Source organism: Aotus nancymaae, unplaced genomic scaffold (genome assembly GCF_030222135.1).
Source record: "Aotus nancymaae isolate 86718 unplaced genomic scaffold, 86718_ANA_hifiasm-v0.15.2.pri h1tg000016l, whole genome shotgun sequence".
NCBI classification, from domain to species: domain Eukaryota; kingdom Metazoa; phylum Chordata; class Mammalia; order Primates; family Aotidae; genus Aotus; species Aotus nancymaae.
The window spans coordinates 57,448,900-57,472,118 of NW_026988428.1; the positions used below are offsets into that span (position 1 = coordinate 57,448,900).

Genomic DNA, 23,219 nt, shown 5'->3' on the forward strand with positions numbered 1-23,219 from the left:
GTCCATGTTCTCAATGATATTGCCTAGATTTTCTTCTAGGGCTTTTATAGTTTTGGGGTTTACATTTAAGTCTTTAATCCATCTTGATTTAATTTTTATATAAAGTGTAAGGAAGGGGTCCAGTTTCAGTTTTCTGCATATGGCTAGCCAGTTCACCCAGCACCATTTATTAAATAGGGAATCCTTTCCCCATTGCTTGTTTTTGTCACATTTGTTGAAGATCAGTTGGTTATAGGTGTGCGGTCTCATTTCTGAGTTCTCTATTGTGTTCTAATTGGTCTATGGGTCTGTTTTTGTATCAGTACCATGCTGTTTTGGTTACTGTAGCCTTGTAGTATAGTTTGAAGTTGGGTAGCATGGTACTTCCAACTTTGTTCTTTTTGCTTAGGATTGTCTTGGCTATTTGGGCTGTTTTTTTGGTTCCTTATGAATTTTTAAATAGTTTATTCTAGTTTTGTAAAGAATGTCAGTGGTAGTTTAATGGGAATAGCATTAAATCTATAAATTACTTTTGGCAGTATGGCCATTGTCATGCTATTGATTCTTCCTATTCATGAACATGGAATGTTTTTCCATTTGTTTGTGTCCTCTTTGATTTTCTTGAACAATGGCTTGTATTCCTCTTTCCTTCACTTCCCTTGTTAGCTGTATTCCTGGGTATTTTATTCTCTTTGTAACAATTGTGAATGGGAATTCATTCATGATTTGGCTCTCTGCTTGCCTGTTGTTGGTGTATAGGAATGCTGTTGATTTTTGCACATTAATTTTGTATTCTGAGACTTAGCTGAAGTTGCTTATCAGCTTAAGAAGCTTTTGGGCTGAGATGATGGGGTTTTGATCCCCAAGATATTGGACCATGTCATCTGCAAACAAAGACAATTTGACTTCCTCTCTTCCTATTTGAATATCCTTTACTTCTTTCTTTTGCCTGATTGCCCTGGCCTGAACTTCCAATACTACGTTGAATTAATGATTCAACATATGATTAAAAGTTCAAAGTGAAACAATGATAATTCAGATAGAAAAATATGTGGCAGTATGCCAAAGCCTAAAAAGGAATATAGAACTTCTGTGAAATATCTAACGTAGTCAGATTTATAGAGACAGAGAATAAAATGGAAGTGGCGAGAGAGAGTATCCTTGTCTTACACTGGTTTTCAATGGGAATGCCTCCAGCTTTTGCCCATTCAGTATGATATTGGCTGTGGGTTTGTCATAGATGGCTGTTACTATTTTGAGGTACATTAGTTCAGTACCTAGTTTATTGAGAGTTTTTAACATGAAGGGATGTTGAATTTTATCGAAGGCCTTTTCTGTGTTTATTGAGATAGTCATGGTTTTTGTCTTCAGTTCTGTTTTTGTGATGAATCACATTTATTGATTTGCCTGTGTTGAACCAACTTTGCATCCTGTGGTAAAGCTAACTTGATTGTGGTGGATACGTTTTTTGATGTGCTGCTGGATTTGGTTTGCCAGTATTTTATTGAAGATTTTTACATGGATGTTCATCAGGGATATTGACCTGAAGTTTTCTTTTTATATTGAATCTCTGCCAGGTTTTGGTATCAGAATGATGCTGAATGCCATGATTTTTAGCAAAGCAAGGGATGATTGTCAGTACAGGCCAAAACCTGATGAAAGCCATGTTCTCGTAGACATAAAATTGGTGGCATGATGGTCCATTGATCTGATCCATTAAGGCATTTCCTACCCTCCTTAAAGTTTCAGTTTGAAAGGTATTATTAGTGGTATTAAAACAAAAATGCAAATACTCATCTTCTTTGTGTGATGAGCCATACATGATGGGAAGCCTGATCGACAAGATAAATTATCCTGCATGTTTATATTACTAAGAAATTGTATTTATGTTTAGTGTTTTCCCATAAGATTCCTGTATCCTGTAATATTTAACAGATGTACATGTGTTGTATGTTTATTTGTATTCACTTAATGATTAAAAGTTCAAAGTGAACCAGTGATAATTCAGATAGGAAAATATGTGGCAGTATGCCGAAGTCTAAAAAAGAATACAGAACTTCTGCGAGATATCTAATATAGTCAGATTTATAGAAACAGAGATTCGAATGGAAGTTGTCGGGGGCTGCAGACAGGCAAAATAGGCCGTTGCTTGTTGAAGTATTGTAAAGTTTCAGTTATACGGAATGAGTAAGTTCTAGAGATCTGCTGTCCAACATGGTGCCTGTAGTTAATAATATTGTATCATGCCATTAAAAATGTGCCAGAAGGATAGATCTTAAGTGTTCTTCCACAATTGAAAAAAATGTAAAGTCCCATAGGATTCTTTTAAATGATGGGTTTCTTGGTGACAGGGGGTTTTAATGAGATCTGTATGCTTTCTTGCTTGATTTTCCAAGTTTAAGATCTTTTAATGACTAATAAAGCACTTTAAATAGACTTTAATCCAGCTTTAAAAATGTAATAATGCAGTATATTAATGTTTGGCCATTTTTGATATCTTAATTTTATACCAAGAAAGAATAAAACATGTTCTGTTTTCAGTAAATAGGGTGCCTTGCAGAAGAGGAAACAAGTCAGAACTTTTCTGTCTTCTTTCCTTAAATGTTCTCTAGATTGGGCAGCATATAAAACTCTCCTTTGAAATTTAGAGTGCACACCAGCCTATTAAAGTCTCAGAGAAGTCCAGATGTAAAGGAACTTTTTAAACTTTATTTACTGGCTTTCTTACATTTCTTTAACTTTGGAAGGCTTTTATTCCCAGGAACTTTAATATCTGACAGGCCCTCATAACTGAGGAGCACAGTTATGGAATTAGCTTGTCATTGCCAAGGTGGCCCCTTCTTTCTTCATACAGAGGGTAATGAAACCTACACTGCATCATAGACAGAGCACTAAAGCAACATGTTAGGAGACTAATGTTCAGCCAGGCTTTTCTTGTTTTTAGGATGACAAAAAGGATTTGTGTACCTTCTCTGGAGAAAGTTATTAGGTTTATTCTCCTTCCTCTTGTGTGAGAGGTCACCTGATTCATCTACCCAGGTGACCAGCTGGCCTAGAACTGTCTTAGGTCTTTTAAGAGAATGTGTAAGGGCAGTTTACAATAGCAAAGACCTGGAACCAACCCAAATGCCCATCAATGATAGACTGGACAGGGAAAATGTGGCACATATACACCATGGAATATTATGCAGCCATCAAGAACGATGAGTTCACGTCCTTTGTAGGGACATGGATGAACCTGGAAGCCATCATTCTCAGCAAACTGACACAGGAACACAAAATCAAACACCGCATGTTCTCACTCATAGGTGGGTGTTGAACAATGGGAACACATGGACACAGGGAGGGGAGCACTACACAATGGGGTCTGTTGGAGGGAAATAGGGGATGGACAGCGGGGGGTGGGAGGTTGGGGAGGGATAGCATGGGGAGAAATGCCACATATAGGTGAAGGGGAGGAAGGCAGCAAATCACACTGCCACGTGTGCACCTATGCAACAATCTTGCATGTTCTTCATATGTACCCCAAAACCTAAAATGCAATTAAAAAAAGAAAGAGAATGTGCAAGGGACTAAGCCACTGTTTGTAGTAACTACTATTTTACAAGAAAAGTTTATTAGTGTTTTAAAAATAAGCTTTTAAATAAGCTATTAATTCTGAAATACCAGTGCTGCTGTAAACCTAAAAACAAATCCAAATGTTCTCTTAACTAAATCAATGTTTATTACATCTCATGAATTTTGACATCCTTTTGTTAAAACAACAAATACGTACATGGGAAAACCACAAAACAATGGAGAAACAAAAAAATCATATATTGTTTGGAGAATTTACATAGGAAGAGTTGAGATTTTTTTAAAGCCCACAGGAAAAAGAATTGTGATCATTTTTAGCAGGCTAATAACATTCTTATCAATACAAGAAATAAAGAATATTTGGTTTGACTGTATGATAAAATAAAAATTTCTACTTCGCATATAATGCAGCCAAATACAAAATCAAACACTGGGTAAACACAGCAAGTAGAACAAAAGTTACATTTTTTGAATAACTCATAATTTAAGAAAACTATCAAACCCGTTAAATGAGAAAAGGATCAGAAGTTTATACATAAGGAAATTTTTGGTCATCAAATGAATTCTTTCCTTCAACTAAGATTTTTTTTGCCCACCTGTTCTCATGCTGTGTCTGGTGTTGGCATTTCAACAGGGCAGACACTCTCCATCCTGTGGGGAGAGGGAGGCAAGGGACACATTAAAAACAGTTGTCAAGACATCTTACTAACTTAGTTTGCATTCCTGTGAGAGAATGAGAAGAAACAGTGAAATAATAAAGGAAAAACTGTTGGGAAGACAGGCAAGTAGCAGTTGTTTTTTTTTTTTAATCAAGAATATGAACTGAGTAAAATACCTTAACAACTGTTCTTAAAAATTGTTAATACTCAGTATTGGCAAAGCATTGCACATTGGTTCAATTTTATAATTCCTACAATGACAAACTTTTTCTTTATTTTAACTTCAGAAATTATCCTAATGAAATAATTCAAAATAAAAAACAGGACAGAAAAACAGTTCATATATTGAATAGGGCTTGGTAAATAAATAGGAATTTTTAACCTAATGGAGCATGAGATCATAATTAAAATTATTATATAAATAGTGGTAACATGAAACAGTGTCATGATAGGTGGCTGTAGTTGCATTTGTGTTGCTTAATTCATTTCTGTAAAGTAAGTAGGCCTGTGTACTGTCGTAAGATTATGATATATTAAAATTTGTTTTGTGTAATACTTACTAGAAGAAATGTTGATTCATTTTATTAAATGTGATTTATTGTCCTTTTTTTTTTAGCTAACTACACAGACTCAGCCTTGTCCACTCTGTGTTCCTGCAGCTAGCGACATGACCTAACACCCTGATGACCACTCTCAGGGCCCTTGGGTGACTGGTCGGTGCACCATGGAACTTAAAGTATGGGTGGATGGAGTTCAGAGGATTGTTTGTGGAGTCACTGAAGTCACAACTTGCCAGGAGGTTGTCATAGCCTTAGCTCAAGCGATAGGTAAGTGAACTCTGGGTATCTGAGGAAAGTACATTATGCTTCCTTTCGTTGTATGTGTTTGTTTTAAATACAGGTTTCTAATGGATTTTGTTCATTTGATTCCATAATAAGTCTCACAGGCACACTTGTACTTATTACAGTTTGTCTGTGTTTAGGTAAATCTGTGATGATGCTTGTTCTCTGACACCCCCAGATTTTACTAACTCTGAGTTAGCATCTGCACCACCTTCTCCTCTCCTGTTGTTCAGCCTTTACAGTGACTTTTGAAACTAATGATGTTTTCTTGAGCCAAAATCTAGATTCTTAGTTCCTAGAATCCCTCATTAGGAAAAATCCCACCTATTGTTTATTTCTCCGTACTTTTGGAAAATACAACAAATGAAGTAACATCATTCTTCACTGGAAGGATAATATATACTTTTAAAATCTTATTATTGGCCGGGCGCGGTGGCTCACACCCATAATCCCAGCACTTTGGGAGGCCGAGGCGGGTAGATTACTTGAGGTCAGGAGTTTGAGACCAGCCTGGCAATCCCATCTTTAATAAAACTACAAAAATTAGCCTGGCATGGTGGTACGCACCTGCAATCCCAGCTACTATGGAGGCTGAGGAAGGAGAATTGCTTGAACCCAGGAGATGGAGGTTGCAGTGAGCCAAGATCATGCCACTGCACTCCAGCTTGGGTGACAGAGTGAAATTCAGTCTAAATAAATAAATAAAATCTTATTATACAGTGAAGATGAAGCACAGCTCTTGACTTCATCTTATTTTCCTACCATGTTTTACCTTTTCTTCTTATTTATTTTGAGCTTATCTTCATCATAGTTTATGTATGTTTAGTTGCCTTAAATGATGAGGGCGTAAACACCTCAATCAGTAAAACCAGTAATGTGGTTCAAAGTTTATATTTGTGTCTTAAATCTTTCATTTAACAAACGTGTATTAAGAGGAAGCTGTGTGGCCAGCACCATGCTAGGTGCTCAGGGCCTCTTTATCTTTGAGCTCCTTATCAAAAGTTGATTTTATGTCTTGCCAGTTTGTATTGGAAACATGTCAATTAGCTCAGCATTGAAATGAATCATACTGTTGCCAAGGCACTTTAGCATTTGGTAGAGATTGTGCCACCTGTGATGTGGCAGATGCACTGTTAGAGGTTGACAGTGCCCTATGCAAGGCTTTCTTTTAATATTGACATCTTTTGATTTTTCCTTAAACACTATAGCACACTAATATATTGTAGCAATGCTGAAAATTCTGGGCTTTCAAATCCAATGAAACTCGTTGCATTTGGGAATAATATATACGTAGACTTAAGTTTAATTATTGAAGAGAAGAAAGTTAAGGCATTTAATTTTTTCATATTTTTTACTAGCTTATTTAGTAATTATCCCTATTAAGAGTCTCACATAATTTATTTGAATTAAAATATACAGCTTTTTTTTTTTTCTTAGTGAAGAACAGGTTTATTAATTGTCAAACTTAGCTATCCTTGTTTGTCAAAGGCTTTCTGGGAATTAAGCCATAGACAGTGCCTAAAAAAAAAAGTAGTTTTTACAAAAGTCAAAGTAGTTAAGTAGTGCTATAAGCTGCATCTGTCCATAATCACACTTTTTACACAGAATTTCAAGGGAAAATGCCCAGAGGTTCCAGGTGAGTGTTTGCCCACTTGGACTACAGAGTATATTTATTTATGAACCAGCCAAAAAGATATTTTAACTAAATCTATCCTTTCATTTTTACTTTCTCAATAACTCAATTCAAGAGCTGTTTTGAAAAGTCAACAAATATAAATGTTTTATGATATTCCTCCAAACTTGGCTAAAAAACTCTTTCTGTATCATAAATACTTTGAATTCAGAATTCATCTAAAGATGACTCCACTGGCAAGTAGCTGAGAGCTATGGATCCTGGTTTCTGTGGTGAGAGTTTATTAATTAGAGAAAAATGCCACTCTGAAAAGTAACCCCAGAACTTTCAAGGCCTAACACAGTAAATGGCTATCTAGATTGTTCGTAGAGCATGGACTGATAAATGGAACCACAGGTGGCTGTCAAGAATGTATAGTGAAGCAAGTTGAAGACTGGTTTCTTAGGTTTAAGTGCATGTCTTTGCCTCATGGGGGCACTACACACACACACACACACACACACACCCATCTTTCCCTCATGGGGGCACTACACACACACATATATACACACACACACACACTGTAGTCTTGAGGAGTTACTGGGTTTTTCATGGGGACACTACACACACACACACACACACACACACACACAGTGTATTCTTGATTAGGAGTTACTGGGTATTTCTGGATAGTTAAAATTATTTTTAGGAAACTTTAGAAACTATCAAAATGACTTACTATGAAAACATGCACAGAAGTTGTCAACCTGCAAATATATATATGACAGCTAATGTTTTCTTTGTATTACTAATCAATCAAATTGAATTAGAAAAGAGCTAAAAACAAGATAGTTTGATGAAAGATGTTGAATATATCTAATACTGTAGGAAGAAATCTTTTCTACAGTAATCTTTGACCACCTTTACAGATTAGATTTAGTTGATGGATGTAGGATACTTGTTCAAATTATGACAGAATAACTAAAAGTGAAACCTTAGTTGAATCCTCTTCTTGGCATGAAGTGGTTAAACTACCCTGCAAGAGTGCACTGGGAGTTTGTCATTGTACCTCCTGAACTTTCTGAAACATTCCAAATTTAAATGTTCTACTTTGTTTCCCCTGTAAAATAGCTCAGAAATGCATTTTTTTCAGAGTCTAAACTGCTTCTCAAATCTAAGTGAAACAGAAAGCTTTTGACAGATCATCTATCTCAAGTTATAGTGGAGGCATTTGCTTTTATAATATCTCAAACCAAAAATATGACAAGGATGTATTTCTGCCCTCAGGTAGCTTAGAGCTTAACACAGAAATAAAAGTCTAGCTAACAAAAGATGAAAGAGGAAAAAAGGAAAAGAAAGAAATCAAGGAAATTGAGGGAAGGAATTTCTGATCCACAATACTTTGATACCTGGTGTCATTGAGAAGACAAGGGAAGGAATATGTATTTTATATCATCACACTTAACTCTTAGTTTCACATGTAAAATATCAATTTTAGAAATTTAAGAATAGATTTTCTATGTTTACGAAGTGGTATTATTTATTGTAGATTATCTTGAAATTTAGAAAACAGAAGGTAAGATAATCACTCATGATTCTACTTCCTAGCAATAAACAATGTTTTTGTGTACCCATAGATGAGCTTTTAAAAAATTGTACTCTTCATATGCTCTTTGTAGTTTTGAGACTCGTTGTCTCATATTTCATTTATTGTATTGTGAATTAATTTTCCACATCTTAATTTACAATTTTAATATTTATAACAATAGTCTAATTATTTTTGTTTTAATGAGCTTCTGTATTTTCCACATCTATAAAATATTATTTTAATGAATGTGAATACTTGTTAATTAATTGCATACCTCAGTCAAGATGGGTTAGATTATGCTGCATCAACGAACAGTTTTCAGAATCTTCTGGTTTGTAGTGCTAAGTGTTTTCTATTATTTTGGTTTGTATTTTTTTAAAGTAACCAGCACGATGCCCAGTAAATCATAGGTACTCTGTCACTGTTTTTATTATGTTTAGTAGAAGTGAGCTTATATAATTCTAAGTAGACAGTAATTCTACATGATATCCTTATCAACACACTGGGAAAATATACTGTGGATGATATAGCTATGGGTTGAATGCACAACTGGCTGACAGGTATATTCAGAGGTAATTTTTTACTGTATCACTGTCATTCTGAGAAATACTATAGGGTAAGAGTTATTTTAGTAGTTTCACTCAGAACTTAAATAATGTAGTAAAAAATAAATGTCATCAGAAAATTACTTAAAATTCTTTAAGCTTTTATTTCTTCACTGATAAGATGAGGATGTAATATCTATGCTGCTTAACTCACAGAACTAAGTAAAATTATATATATAAAAGCATCGAAAGCATTTTACAGGCTATAAGATAATAAAGTATAAGTTCTGTTACAGAGATCAACATGTACTGTAAGAATTCTAAGTCATTATGGAAAAAGTTAGTTGTATTTACTGGAGTTTGCATAAGAATCCTGAACTGTATAATATTTTTACAAAATTTTCATGAAAATGTTTACAGCTCAAGAAGCAAAGCGTCTACTATCAGAAAAATTCGGTGCTGTTGGATAGCTTATCCTACATAGATAAAGAATAAGTCAGGTGTTACTGACATCATTTCTCATATATCCAGAAACTTGAAAATATGTGCCACTTCTTTGTCATGTTCTTTTGAATGATGTCCAGTATGCATCTTTGGAGTGGGGAGGATTTGATACTGAAGAAAACATCAAATGTCAGTTAAAATGAAAACTTAGGAAGAGGATTGGTGATGAAGGTGTTTAGTAGAATCTGTATCTCTAGAACCTGGTACTGTTTCTGACAAATACATGGTGTTCAATATACATTTGTTAACTAAATAATAAGATGTAACTTTTAAATCATGATTTTGATTTATGACCCGAAAGAGAAATTTCCTAAAATTATAAAAAATTGTTGGAGTATTAAAAAATAATTGAATTCAGGGCATAAATTTCTGGGTGACTCATGTTTGAGTTTTTGTGTGTATTTTCAAAAATTCTATATTACTTCATAGTTGTATATTTTGCTTTCTTAAGTGAAAGTAAGCTGTTATCCTGTTTTCTTTTAATTTATGTCAGTCAGTCATTCAATAAGATTTCATTAATGCATTAAAATCTATATGTGAGTTTCTTCAGTATATAAATTTAATGATTCTTGGGGTTAGTCTCAATTGCTTCAATATTTAAAAGTATAATTAATTTTTTTTTTGAGGTGGAGTTTTGTTGTTTGTTGCACAGGTGGGAGTGCAGTGGCGGGATCTCTGCTCACTGCAGCTCTGCCTCCTGGGTTCAAGTGATTCTCCCATCTCAACCTCCTGAGTAGCTGGGATTACAAGCACCTGCCACCATACCTGGCTAATTTTTGTATTTTTAGTAGAGATGGGGTTTCACCATGTTGGCCAGGCTGGTCTCAAACTCCTGACCAGGTGATCTGCCCATCTCGGCCTCCCAAAGTGCTAGGAATACAAGCCTGAGCCACCACAGCTAGCCATAATTAATATTTTTTTACCTCACTAAATTGGATCAAAATTATTTGACAATGTCATACAGTCCTACAATGCCAAATTCCGTAGAAGATAGATAGATAGATAGATAGATATTCCTTTGTATTCATTTTAAGATTATATCAAAATAGTACACAAAGTATAACTAAATATATCCATGTAGTCAAATACACTAAAAGGAGTTTTGCAGGAGGAATCAGAATCTGTGTTAATGAAAGAAATAGGATCTGTAGAGCGCTGCCAAGCTGTGGGTATTAGGAACAGTGATTATGGAATTTAATTCCTATATAAAATATTTAAAACCCAATTTATATAATAAAATCAAATCTATTAATTCATTTACCTTTTTTATAAAGCTTTTTTTATATTGCTAAATAGAATTTTTTGGCCTAATAGTACTAAATATTCATTATTTAACAGAAAGCAAATACTGGCAGTAAAAGCAATTCTAAATAATTTTCTACCAAGACATTCTCAGAGGGCAGCAATACCATTAAGCACTGGAAAATCAGATTTATTTTGAATTATGATTAAATTTGGGTCTTTAAAATTTTTTGTTTAGTTCATATAATGTGATGATTCAGTTTTTCTTTTAAAGATACTCATTGGCCTGGTAGAATTGGAAAGGACTCTGCCGGTTTAGCTAACCCCTCCTATTACTGAAGGAAGACACAGAGGTTCAGAGAAGAGTAAGATTTCTAAAAGTAGTTGATAGGCAGCAGAGCCAAAAGCACAAAATGCTGTGACCTTTGAAGCAGTTTGTGTGCATGGAACAGTTTTAACATTACAGATATGTGATATAGTTTTTCTTTGGGGGCAGTTAGAGTAATTTTTAACCTGAAAATCACTGGAAACATTTTTTATTTCAAGAAGCTAATCTAATGTGCTAAGGTTTTTTTGTTTTTTGTTTTCATCCTCCTTGTTAGCCTGGGCATTTTGATAAACATAACTAGTATTACATAGTACTTTTCAATTTCACAAACATTTTATATTTTACATTCTCACTTGACTCTCAGAACAACCTTGTCAGATAAGGAAATGCTACTCTTAACAGATGAGGAAACTGAGGCTAATTTAATTTGTTCAGATCATGTAAGCACAGTAGGTAGCAGAGCCACATTTGGACCCAAACCTTTCTACTCCAGAACCCTTGTCCTGTCTACTCTGTCTAGCTTTACATAGTTGGAAGTTGCTACTCTCAAGGTGCGCACTACTATGCCTGGCTAATTTTTTCATATTTTATTTGTAGAGACAGGATTTCGCCATATTTCCCAGGCTAGTCTCGAACTCCTGGGCTCGAGAAATCTGCCCATTTGCCTCCCAAAATGCTGGGATTACAGGCATGAGCACTGCACCCAGCCCACTGGTTTGTTTTTAATAATATTTTGCTTTGAGTTTTTTTTTAAGAAGAATCTTTGATACTATCATATTATTATCAAAACTGAACAAGTCTTCTCTTCCGGCCTCTCTTTTTATATGAATGTGTTTTGAAGGGTTTTTTTTCATTTAGCTGATTTTTTATTTGCCATGTGTGTCCAGGAAGATGCCAGCTGTGTGAGCGATGGGTTGGCAGAGCACTTAGGTGGAGACAGAGAGGAGACCTAGGCAGCTCCTGTGGCTGAGTCACAGGTTCTCCACTGGTCCCCATGTCTCGTTGTAGGAGGAGAAATGGGGCCTCCAGCCCTCCCAAGTTCTGATACAGAAAAAATAGCTGAGGGATTTGTACAGTGGAAGTGTATCTGAGTTTTGAAGTTCCACTTAGTTCCTGGGCCAGCTCCTCATACTTCACATAGCGATTCTGTTGTCCTTTGTTTCAGCTGGAGAACAAACTTTGTTCAGTCTTGCCCCAAATGAGAAGTTCTAGGCAGTCAGGTATTTGGCAAGGTTTAAAATATAAAGTTGAATTTCTAAGCAAGTTTGAAGAGTATGTGCAGTACACATCTTCTGATTTTGTGTTGTTACATGTCTTGGGGGGCTTGGTATCTCAAGTGAAGGTTTTAAAGGCAACCTGGACTACACTATAAAACTTGACCCTCTGATGCTAATAAAAAATACACAATCATCAAATGGTGTTCTTACTCCATTTTTTCACTGTTCCAATATCCCATTTTGAGAATTTATTCTTACCTTTTTTACCTAGGTCGAACTGGAAGGTACACCCTTATAGAGAAATGGAGAGATACTGAAAGACACTTAGCACCTCATGAAAATCCTATCATATCCTTAAACAAATGGGGGCAATATGCTAGTGATGTGCAGCTCATTCTACGACGAACCGGGCCATCTCTCAGTGAGCGACCCACTTCAGACAGTGTGGCTCGAATTCCTGAAAGAACTTTATACAGGCAGAGTCTGCCCCCGTTAGCTAAACTGAGGCCTCAGATTGACAAATCAATCAAAAGGAGAGAACCTAAAAGGAAATCATTAACATTTACAGGAGGTGCCAAAGGATTAATGGACATTTTTGGAAAAGGTAAAGAAACTGAGTTTAAGCAAAAGGTGCTGAATAACTGCAAAACAACAGCAGATGAGTTGAAGAAGCTGATCCGTCTGCAGACGGAGAAGCTTCAATCCATTGAGAAACAGCTGGAATCTAATGAAATAGAAATACGATTTTGGGAGCAAAAGTATAATTCCCACCTTGAAGAGGAAATTGTCCGTCTAGAGCAAAAGATCAAAAGAAATGATGTAGAAATCGAGGAGGAAGAATTTTGGGAAAATGAATTACAGATTGAACAGGAAAATGAAAAACAGCTGAAGGATCAACTTCAAGAAATAAGACAGAAAATAACAGAATATGAAAACAAATTAAAGGACTATTTGGCACAGATCCAGACTATGGAAAGTGGTCTGGAAGCAGAAAAATTGCAACGGGAAGTTCAGGAGGCACAGGTCAATGAGGAAGAGGTTAAAGGAAAGATCGGTAAGGTCAAAGGGGAAATTGACATTCAAGGCCAGCAGAGTCTGAGGTTGGAGAATGGCATTAAAGCTGTGGAAAGATCTCTTGGACAAGCCACCAAACGCTTACAGGTAAGGACACTTTGATAAATAGGATGCTTGGCCCATTTAAAAGCATTAATATCTTCTTGGAATCTCCTTTTCATAATTGTCCATTTTTCCTTACATTCAAAGAATTAGAAACCCAGCCTTGTTTAAAAGTTTTGTCGAATTCTTGTGACTTAGATAGTATCTGAGTGAGCTTAGATGTGAGATCAGAATAAAGAAGAGAGCAATAGCCACACGGATCCTTCTCCATGTACAAGCCTTGTCTTAACTGTGGCCGTTGTAGCATTAGGTAATGGGATGTAATGGACACTAATGATGAGATAGTAAATCTCACTTTCTCCTTTCAGAGATAGGGAAACCAGAGCCAAAAGAGCTGTCCACTGATTGGTTGGCCAGGATTGTTGTGGCTAGCTGACTGCTTATCTGTCACTTCTCCATGTTGCCAGCCAATCCCAGCTTCTTTCCTGACATGTAAACTGCCCCCAGCCCTTCTCCCCTCTCCGCGGTACCCTCCTTTGCTTTCCTGAGAGGGGCACAGAGATTTCTTTCTGATTTTCCTCCTTTCTAATTCACGTACAAGAAAATTTCTATTTTGCCACGTAACTTCTCAACTTACATTTCTTGGATACCCATTTTTGAAAAGGCCCTGTGATTGTGTTGCAAAAATTGCAAAGATGTATCAGTCTCTATCAGGTGAGATGAGAAAATCACATAATTGATTATAATATGGCCGTTTACATTTAAATTATGATTAATAAGGTAATTTAAAATACTAAGTAATTTAAAATTCTGTTTTTAGTCAAACATGGTCACATTTCAAGTGCCCCGTAGCACATCTGGCTGCTCTGCTGGCTGTGTAGACACAGAAGATTTCCACCATTGGAGGAAGTTCTGTTGGACTGTGCTGGCTTAGAGCTTACTATTCAAAGTGTAGTCCATGCCAGGCAGCTTCAGTGTACACTTGTAAGAAATTCAGAACCTACATTGAAACAAGATGCTGAAGTAGTACCTGTGTACGGTGAGGTTTGAGAAGAGCTACTTTAGAACATCAAGAGTTCCACAATCAGAGAAAGCTGAGGTCTTAGGAAGAACTGATACAATCTCCCTTCTCTGTCACTATCTATAGTAAGAGATAAAACTACCACCAAAATTTTGAAGATCAAGAATTTCTCATGCTGTAGAAGGTTGTGAGCCTCTGATTTGTCAGTATTTTACTATTGGGATTCATTTTGACCTTTAACAAAGGTACAAGTGGAAGTTGTGTTGCTTTTGATATCACTTACAGGAAACACCAACTTACCACAGTCATTACTAGTAAATCCCTCTACCCACCGAAAAATGTCTGATAATCAAATATTGGTATATCCCCAAGTACCCCCTATATCCAAATAAGTGAAGGAAACAACTGTTCACTTCTAATCTCTTCCCAACCCCTACCAAATCCTTGAGACCCACCCAGCCTGGGTAGAGCTAGGGTACTTTTATATGCAGTAGAGGAAAGAAAGAAATGAAAACTGTTTAAATAATAGAATGCCCTTCCTTGCTTTTACAGCTTTTCAACTGTCCAAACTTGATCTCCTCCTTTAGGGCTCTGTAGTTCTAAGATCTTTGTCTAGGATTTAAGAATTCCATAGTAAGAATCTTGTGGGAATCTTGCTTTCCTCATGCTATAAGATTAATCTCAATAATGTATCCAAGAAAATCGAAACAGGTTACAAAAAACCAGAATTCTAAATCCATGGATCAAATTACAATTAAGTTGGTAGTCATATGTTAATGACTTTTTTTGTTTTTGTTTTTAATGAAAGTTTATAGACATATATTTATTTGATAAGGGTGCATAATGGTTTCCCAGAGGAAAGCATCACATTTAAGAGGACAGACTAAAGAAACTATTGTTTTCCCTTAGCTTATTTCTTGGCCTATACCACAGAGTGAAAGTGACCTCTTTAGCCCATTGTATCAGTATAAACCAGACTTGTTAAATGTGCTTTTATGAAAGCAGATATCCCACATTTAACCCCTGTAGCAGATAGGTTGTCACTGTCTTGCACTGTCCAGTAGTGAATCCTCAAAATTATAATAATAATAATTTCCATCTAGGACAAAGAACAAGAACTGGAGCAGTTGACTAAGGAGCTGCGGCAAGTCAATCTCCAGCAGTTCATCCAGCAGACAGGGACAAAAGTTACTGTTCTGCCAGCGGAGCCCATTGAAATAGAGGCCTCACATGCAGACATTGAAAGGGGTGAGATGTTGCTAAATATGGTTTATTTTCCCTTTATTCTCACTGCTTAATTTTTTTGTTTTTGTTTTTTGAGACAGTGTCTCACTCTGTCATCCAGGCTAGAATGCCAGTGGTATAACCACAGCTTACTGCAGCCTCAGCCTCCTGGGCTCAGGTGATCCTCCTACCTCAGCCTCCTGGGAAGCCAGGGCTACAGGTGCATGCCACCACACTTGGCTGATTTTCTTTTCTTGTATTTTTTGTAGAGATGGGGTTTTACCATATTGCCCAGACTGGTCTCAAATTCTTGAGCTCAAGCGATCTGCCTCCCTCAGCTTCCCAAAGTCCTGGAATCACAAACATGAACCAGCATCCCTGGCCATCTGCTTAACTTTGAATAAAGTGCTTGTATTCAGTTAAAATATTACCCTACCATTTATAGATAATTTTTAAGTGGGACACTTAAAATTTTTTTTTTTTAACATATTTCCCATTTCGGGAGGAAAACCAGTAAATTTAGGTTATTTATTTACTTAGGTGAGCATGTAATCACCAAGTGTCATATCATTAGTTTAAAATTTTTTTCTGAAATATATATGAGTCATAATCTGTTAATTTGAATTTTTGCTTACCTCTCTCTGCTCCTTATGCCCCTTCTTTCCTTCCTTTTCTTCTAAAAGTTATTATTAATTTGTGCTGATATTTAAAAGACAATTCCAAATCTGTATATGCATATGGTGTGAACAACCAAGAAAAAGAAGCAAAAATATTCACCTTTTGTAAAGATCATTCACTGTTCAAATCACCAAAAACTATTTATCAAATAGACTTCAACCTGAGAGGGTTTTAGCCTTTCCTCCCAGCCCAGGGCACACAGGGGATTGCAATTACTGCTCTATGCGGTTTTCTCTTTCGGATTCTTCGGGGCAGGAAGGAGTCTAATTTTTTTATATTGCTAAGTACTCCAAGTTGACGAGTTCATCAAGTGGCTTTCTTTGTTTCCTGTTTAGAGGCAACATTCCAGTCTGGGTCCCTGAAGCGACCTGGTTCATCTCGGCAGCTCCCCAGTAATCTCCGCATTCTGCAGAATCCTATCTCATCTGGTTTTAATCCTGAAGGCATATATGTATGACATTACCTGTCTTTACGGGGGAGACCCAACAGAGGTACCAAGGACAGTAAACTTCCTTTTTGATTTGTGCCAATGATGAACAGAGGATCTATCCCACAAGCCGCTGTATGTTTTTTCTCTTCTAAATTGCATACCATTTGGAGCCATACCCTGTGCACTGATGCTAAAGAACAAAGAAACTGTGTTTTCACACATCAACAGTGTTGATATTTTTGTCCAGCAGCTGTAATGCAAAGCCTTCCTTTTTTGTAGCATTTTGAGAGCTTTAGGAAAGTATTATATAGTGTGTACGTAAATAAGCCGTGACTTAAGTAAGAATGAAGAGAAATTTGTGACTGGCTTAGTTTAATTTATTTCATGTAATCAATTGATGTATGATTGTTGATGTTTTAATATTTTTTATTAAGACTTATCCTGTGACAGACTTATGTTACATATTTTGTGATTATGACTATGTGCATGTTGCCAGACTCCATCCATGCATTGCTGATTTACACTACCCAAGTGTCCTAGGGTGCTCCACCATCGAAACTAACTCCAGAAGAACCCACTTGCACTCATTTTGTGACACTGTCCTAGCCATTGCTTAATTAGGTGAAATAATTCAGGGGTTTTTAAAATATCTGGAATTTAGTCTTTCCATTACAGTATTTCCAAATATATGTGTGGCCACATAGCATAACAGAAATTTTTCATGAGGTAAATTGTATGTATAAAACATTTGCAATGTTTCAGACACTGTTGAACAAAAATGAATTTTTAAGTATGTATCCATACAGGCATGGGGTTTCCTGATACATTATGTCTTTTGTTTCTGCCCTGCCTTATCATTTACACACGTGGATCTTCAGAACTGATTTAACATGTAAGTTATAGATATCTGAGGGCTGGATTGGTCCAGTTCAGGAACATTGCTTTTTAAGTGATGTATTTTAAAATAACCCGCTTCATATGTATGATCTATTGGTGTACACACCATGGGTAAGTTATTCCTCACACATAATTTACTCTGTATATTTTGGACCATTATGGTTTCTTCCAGTCACTTAGATGGAAAGGAGATTAAACTTAGGTACGTTTTAGCAAGGAAATAAAGTCAAATTCAGTATATGTTTTTATTTTTAGGCTTGACTTTTACCAGACACTAATCTCCATTTGTACATATGTTGTTTTATTTGTAAAACCAAAAATGAGTCAACACCTTTTTCATGAATAGTGACTTAAGATATACAAGTGATATTTAGACAGATTGATTCAGACACCACTTAGTCATTCTTACATTCCCTCTGGTCAGATTTGGTACAGTATAATTAAGACTTTAATCTGAAATTTAAAGTAGTTTTAATTCTGAAGAAATTACATCCTCTGTATTATTTACATGCAACAAAATAAAAGTGGATTGATATGGTAATGCTTGGTAACAATAGAGATATGTCTTATGCATGAAGGCAACTTTGGATGTTTTAACACACTTGACTTATTTTTGGTTTAGTGAATGCTGAGAATGCTGCTCTACTTAGGTTTCTTATGAAAAATTTTAAGAATGGCTGTGAGACTGTATAGAAGCTTCTAGAGAACTGAAAGTAATAATGCAGAGTTGCCTTTCCTAGTGCAGCTTAGTGGCGAACCTCAACTGAAGATACAATTTTCTTTGGGTTCTTGGAGTTATCAAATTGATCTTGCCATTATATTACTTTGCAAATAACTTAAGAAGTAAATGATTCTTACCCAAATAACCACAACCTGTACACATTTGCTCACAATTTATAATAGTTATTTTCTATCTACCTATATTTAAAATTAAGATGATTAAAAATTAAAATAATTTATAACTTTTGTGACAGTAATGATTTACATATGCTCAATATATGCCTTATTTTTTAAAAAGTCATTCTGTATGAAGTAATTTTGTTGTTCAGAGAAATTGAGATCTTATTCACAAAGAAAAACATTTTATAAATTGATCACATTTTATTTAAATCAAAATGTTAAACTGGAGGCAGTATTAAACTTTGTAATTAGAAATTGCAGAGATGCCTTGGCACACCATGAAAAACACAGTCAATATGTAACTAATTATAAATTGTTATCAGAATTAACCTAATAACTTTAAAGAAAGACAAGCAGCATCCTAGCAACTTGTAGCAGTCCTGGGTTCCCAGCATAGTATCACAGTTAGCCTCTCTGACAACTTCATCAGAATTTCCAAGCTGCCAAATAATCTTCATAGACCTAATTACAAGTTAAAAATAATTTCCTAGATGAGGAAAGTATAGAAATGTGAATATGATGAGTACATTAAGAAGCTGTATTTTTTAATTAGTTATATTACTTCTGGAAGCACATATCTAAGGAATATTTTCTAAGACTCAGAGGGGAAAAAACTCGTTTTCATAGAAGCATCTGAAGATATTTTAGTATATTTATGATCATTTTTATCTATTGCAGATACAAATGAGTTAATAAGTGCCATATCTTGGATACATTTTGGAGGGGTAGTGGGCAATGGTATATACAAAAATACCAAATATAAAATTTTCCTCTGGGGGAATATTCAGGTTCTAAATACTAAATTAGATTACAATGTTTTGTGTTTTTTTAAAAAAAATCATACTGCAACGTGTTTTATTGTGATTTTCTACGATTATTAGATACATTTAAAGATCTTTTTATCTTACCAAGAAATAATTTAGAATAGCATTGGTATAGTTAATTTTTTGAGTGTCTATCATCTTCAGAGAATGGCCCATAGTGTGTCGCCTGTGGACATGGTATCCATAGTCCTTTTGTTGTCCTTCTGAGATATTTGGGTTTGATAACATTTGGTTTTTTGTTTTGATGCACAGGGGCTTTTTATAATATGAGACTTCAATTGGTATTAATAGGAGTTAGCCACTTAATTCTCCCAGTCATTGATGAGCAATCATCAATTCCTATAGTTCAAATTAGTCATAATCAAGAGCTACAGCAAGACTGACAGAGTAAAAACTATATAAATACAGTAAAAAAACAATTTCTGGTGTGAAATGTGAAGTATGGCAGTATATAACAAGAACATGTAAGCACTTGCTTCCACAGCATAAATGTAATTTACACCTGCATTAAAGGATAATTTTCTCTGTGAATAAGAGCAAAATGGTTTTTAGAGAAACAAACTGTTCATTTGAAGCCATTTCTGTGAACATCTTCCAAGATAGAACTGTAATGGATTGAGGAAATAACACAGAAAAGACAAAAACTTTCAATTTCAGGCATGCAAAGTGTGTGGGCAGATGGACAGTTCCTGTTGTGCATTGCCTTTTATAAATTGAGCCTTAATTTATATGTAAATAACCATGCTGTGTTCACATCCCCCTTCTACCTAAAGTTGTCTTGTTGGTTTATATTGTATTAAAATTAGCTCATAAGTATTACTTTTATATTATGTTCATTTTTTTAAGTTGCATGTTTATACTATTTGCTACAGTATTTTTAAGTTTGGGGTGAAGGCCATCAGCTGTATCAAAAAGACAAAACAATCACTATTTATTCAGTATTGCTGCTTTACATCTCCAGAATAAGCTTTCGATGCCAGGACAGTGACTGCCTGAAAGCTGCAGGAGCTCTTTTCAATGCATTTTATATATTTTTAGAAACCAAATAAATGTAGAAAACTATTTAGTATACTAATTATATTAAACCAGCAGAAATATAAAGGCAATAAAGTATATACATATATATGGGGGGAGGGGAAAGATTAAAAATAGATTTACAGCCAGACATGGTGATAGCCCTAAATGTATTTCTCAATATGTTTTTCTTTATTGACCCTAGGAGAATTTGAGTTGCTGCAGCTTTAAACAGAAAATTGCCATGTTCACTAATTGTGAGCACATAAATATGCTTTTAGTACTGCTTTGCTTATGTACAAATAAATCTGTAATATGTATTATATGTAATTATTCTTTGACTTTCATTTTAAATGTGTATTTTCTGATTATTATGAGCTGTAAAACAAAGAATCAATATTGGATATTCTCCCAAATAATAAATTTTCAGGATTCATTGGGGCATTACAGTTGTCAGTTTGTTTTTTACATCCTTTATATTTTTAAATACAATTTTATTTCCTTAAAATATGTCAAAGAGAATAGGGGCACATATCACTAGACAAAATTACATTTTTCATGTATACTTAAAGAATCATCTATTGCTTAAAAGGTAGATTCATCAAAGTAAAACAGAATTAAGAAACTAATTATGCCTTTTATTTCAAAAGTGAAAGAAAAAATATCTTAATGAATCTCTGTATTCCCAGATCTCCCTAAAACCATAAGTGAGAGGAAGAGAACTAACCTTTTAGTCCCTACTGTGTGCCAAGTGCAATATGGGGTACTTGTCACACTTTAAACATTCATAGCCATCCAAGGAACTGTTCCCAAATCACACAACTCCTAAGTAGCTGACACAGCATTTGCACTTTGATCTTTCAGACCTCAATTCCATGGTACTGTATTCCATGGTAGAGATGCATGAGCTTTACAGTGCCAGTTTCTGCATTTTAACCACTTTTTAATGTGGAAGTATATAAATTGTCATATTTATAGGAATATTTTTATAAGAAGTTAAACCTTTACTTAGAAATTACACATGGAGGCCGGGCATGGTGGCTCACGCCTGTAATCCTGGCACTTTGGGAGGCCCAGGCAGGCAGATCATCTGAGGTCAGGAGTTCAAGACCAGCCTGGCTAACATGGCAAAACCGAGTATCTACTAAAAGTACAAAAATTAGCTGGGCGTGGTGGCAGGCACCTGTTATTCTAGCTACTCAGAAGGCTGAGGTAAGAGAATTGCTTGAACCCGAAGGCGGAGGTGGCAGTGAGCTGAGATCGTGCCACTGCACTCCAGCCTGGGCAACAAGAGAGACTCTGTCTCAAAAAAAAAAAATTATTCATGGGAATAGAAGTACATTATAAAAGCAAAGATAAAATGATAAAAGTCATTCAAAATACCAATTATATGTCCTAGTTTGGGGGACTTTTAAAATTTTAATTATTCAACCTGTCCTCCTCTAAAGTCATGTTTTGTTAATGGCAGCGCAAGAAATAGGAACTACTGTTAAGTCTTCACTCACCGCCCACTCCACATATGTGTGATATGTCCATTAGGAAAGACCAGTAGTGTCCTATAAAATGGGCATAAATATGCCAGACGCGTTTATGCTTTCCACAGACATTTAGTGAGCTCCTATTTTTGTCCGGACACTGGACAGAGATGTGTATATTTGTTTTCTACCTCAAGGTGGTTTACAGTTTTTTTTTTTTTTGGTTTTTTTTTTTGAGACAGAGTCTCACACTGTCACCCGGTCTAGAGTGCAATGGCAAGATCTTAGCTCACTGCAACCTCCACCTTCTTGGTTCGATGGATTCTTCTGCCTCAGCCTCCCAAGTACCTGGAATTACAGGCACCCACCACCATGCCCAGCTAATTTTTTTTTTTAATAGAGATGAGGTTTCACTATGTTGGCCAGACTGGTCTTGAACTCTTGACCTCATGATCCGCCTTCCTTGGCCTCCCACATGCTGGGATTATAGGCGTGAGCCACCACACCCGGCCAGTTTACAGTCTTAATGATAGAGATGACAACTTCAGTACAACATGTTAAGAACCACTAAAGGGACAAGGATTGAGCGTCGTGGAGACAAGCACATTAGGAGATGTTTACCCCAGCCCAACGTGTTGGAAGTTCTGGAGAAGGTGATATAAAACAGAAGGGCTGTCTGGTGGAGCTGTAGCCAGACAGTGAAGAGCCAGGGAGGGCCAAGAGAGACGGTAGGTAGGCATCTGATCATGAGGGGCCTTGATTGCCATGGTAAGGAGTTTGGACTTTATCCTGAGAGCCACAGGTAAGTTTTAAGCATGGAAATTAAATGGTTAGCATGTTAGATAATTCTGACTGGATATGTGAAGAACTGACTGGAGAAGGATCAAGATTAGAGGCCAGAAAGACTACTTAAAAGGCCTGTAGGAGTCCAGGCCAGAGATGATGGTATCTGAACTAAGAAAGCAGTTTGTCATGTAACACATTTTTATTGAGCACCTTCTTTGAGCCAGGAAGGAAGAGAACCAAGCAGCTTATAGACATCCTAAGTAGAAAATAAGAAAGATACCCCAGGTGTTTCCCACTTATCCACAGCCTTAAAGGGTGGTGGAAATGATGCTGTGGGTCTCTCAGCGAGTAGTCACAGATAATCAATCTGTTCTTCGTGCCGGTGAGCAAGGGGTTGGCACAGGAGCAAGGAAAAAGAATAAAAACATGGAGAATAGAATATGTATTCAAGAGGTGGGCCTTCAAATGGGCTGCTTTCTCCTTGTAGAGTGTTTTTGCAGTGTTCCCTGTGAGAATGACATGGATTTGGAAGAAGTGCTCTTCTTTGCACCAGTTTAGCCATCCGAGTCTGGTCATTTAGTATGTTGGAATCCTGTTTTCCCAGCATTATACTTGACTGTGCGTTCTATATCCACTACTCTCTTTTATCTGCCATGTGTTTGTATTCAGGCTGATAGAGGGCCTCACATGGTCCAGAATAAAGGAAGTGAAGAAGGTGGACAGTACAAATTCCGTGTATGCAAAGCCAATATTTACAAGTCT

At 36.0% G+C, this 23,219-nt stretch overlaps 1 protein-coding gene across 7 annotated transcripts in view; it reads left to right on the forward strand.

The window, feature by feature from the left end:
• RASSF8 (Ras association domain family member 8) overlaps window positions 1-20,640 on the forward strand; it is a 115,354-nt gene extending 94,714 nt beyond the window's left edge. For 4 of the 7 annotated variants that reach the window (XM_021666856.2, XM_064377363.1, XM_012457170.3 and 1 more), the window contains 4 exons: window positions 4,831-5,041; window positions 12,364-13,253; window positions 15,333-15,477; window positions 16,467-20,640. In XM_021666856.2, coding sequence (XP_021522531.1) covers window positions 4,939-5,041; window positions 12,364-13,253; window positions 15,333-15,477; window positions 16,467-16,588 — 1,260 coding nt within the window. In that variant the 5' untranslated portion in view covers window positions 4,831-4,938 and the 3' untranslated portion in view covers window positions 16,589-20,640. The remainder of the gene's footprint in view (window positions 1-4,830; window positions 5,042-12,363; window positions 13,254-15,332; window positions 15,478-16,466) is intronic. The other 3 variants (XM_064377366.1, XM_021666858.2, XM_064377364.1) reach the window with 1 other exon arrangement.
• Window positions 20,641-23,219: the final 2,579 nt, after the last annotated feature.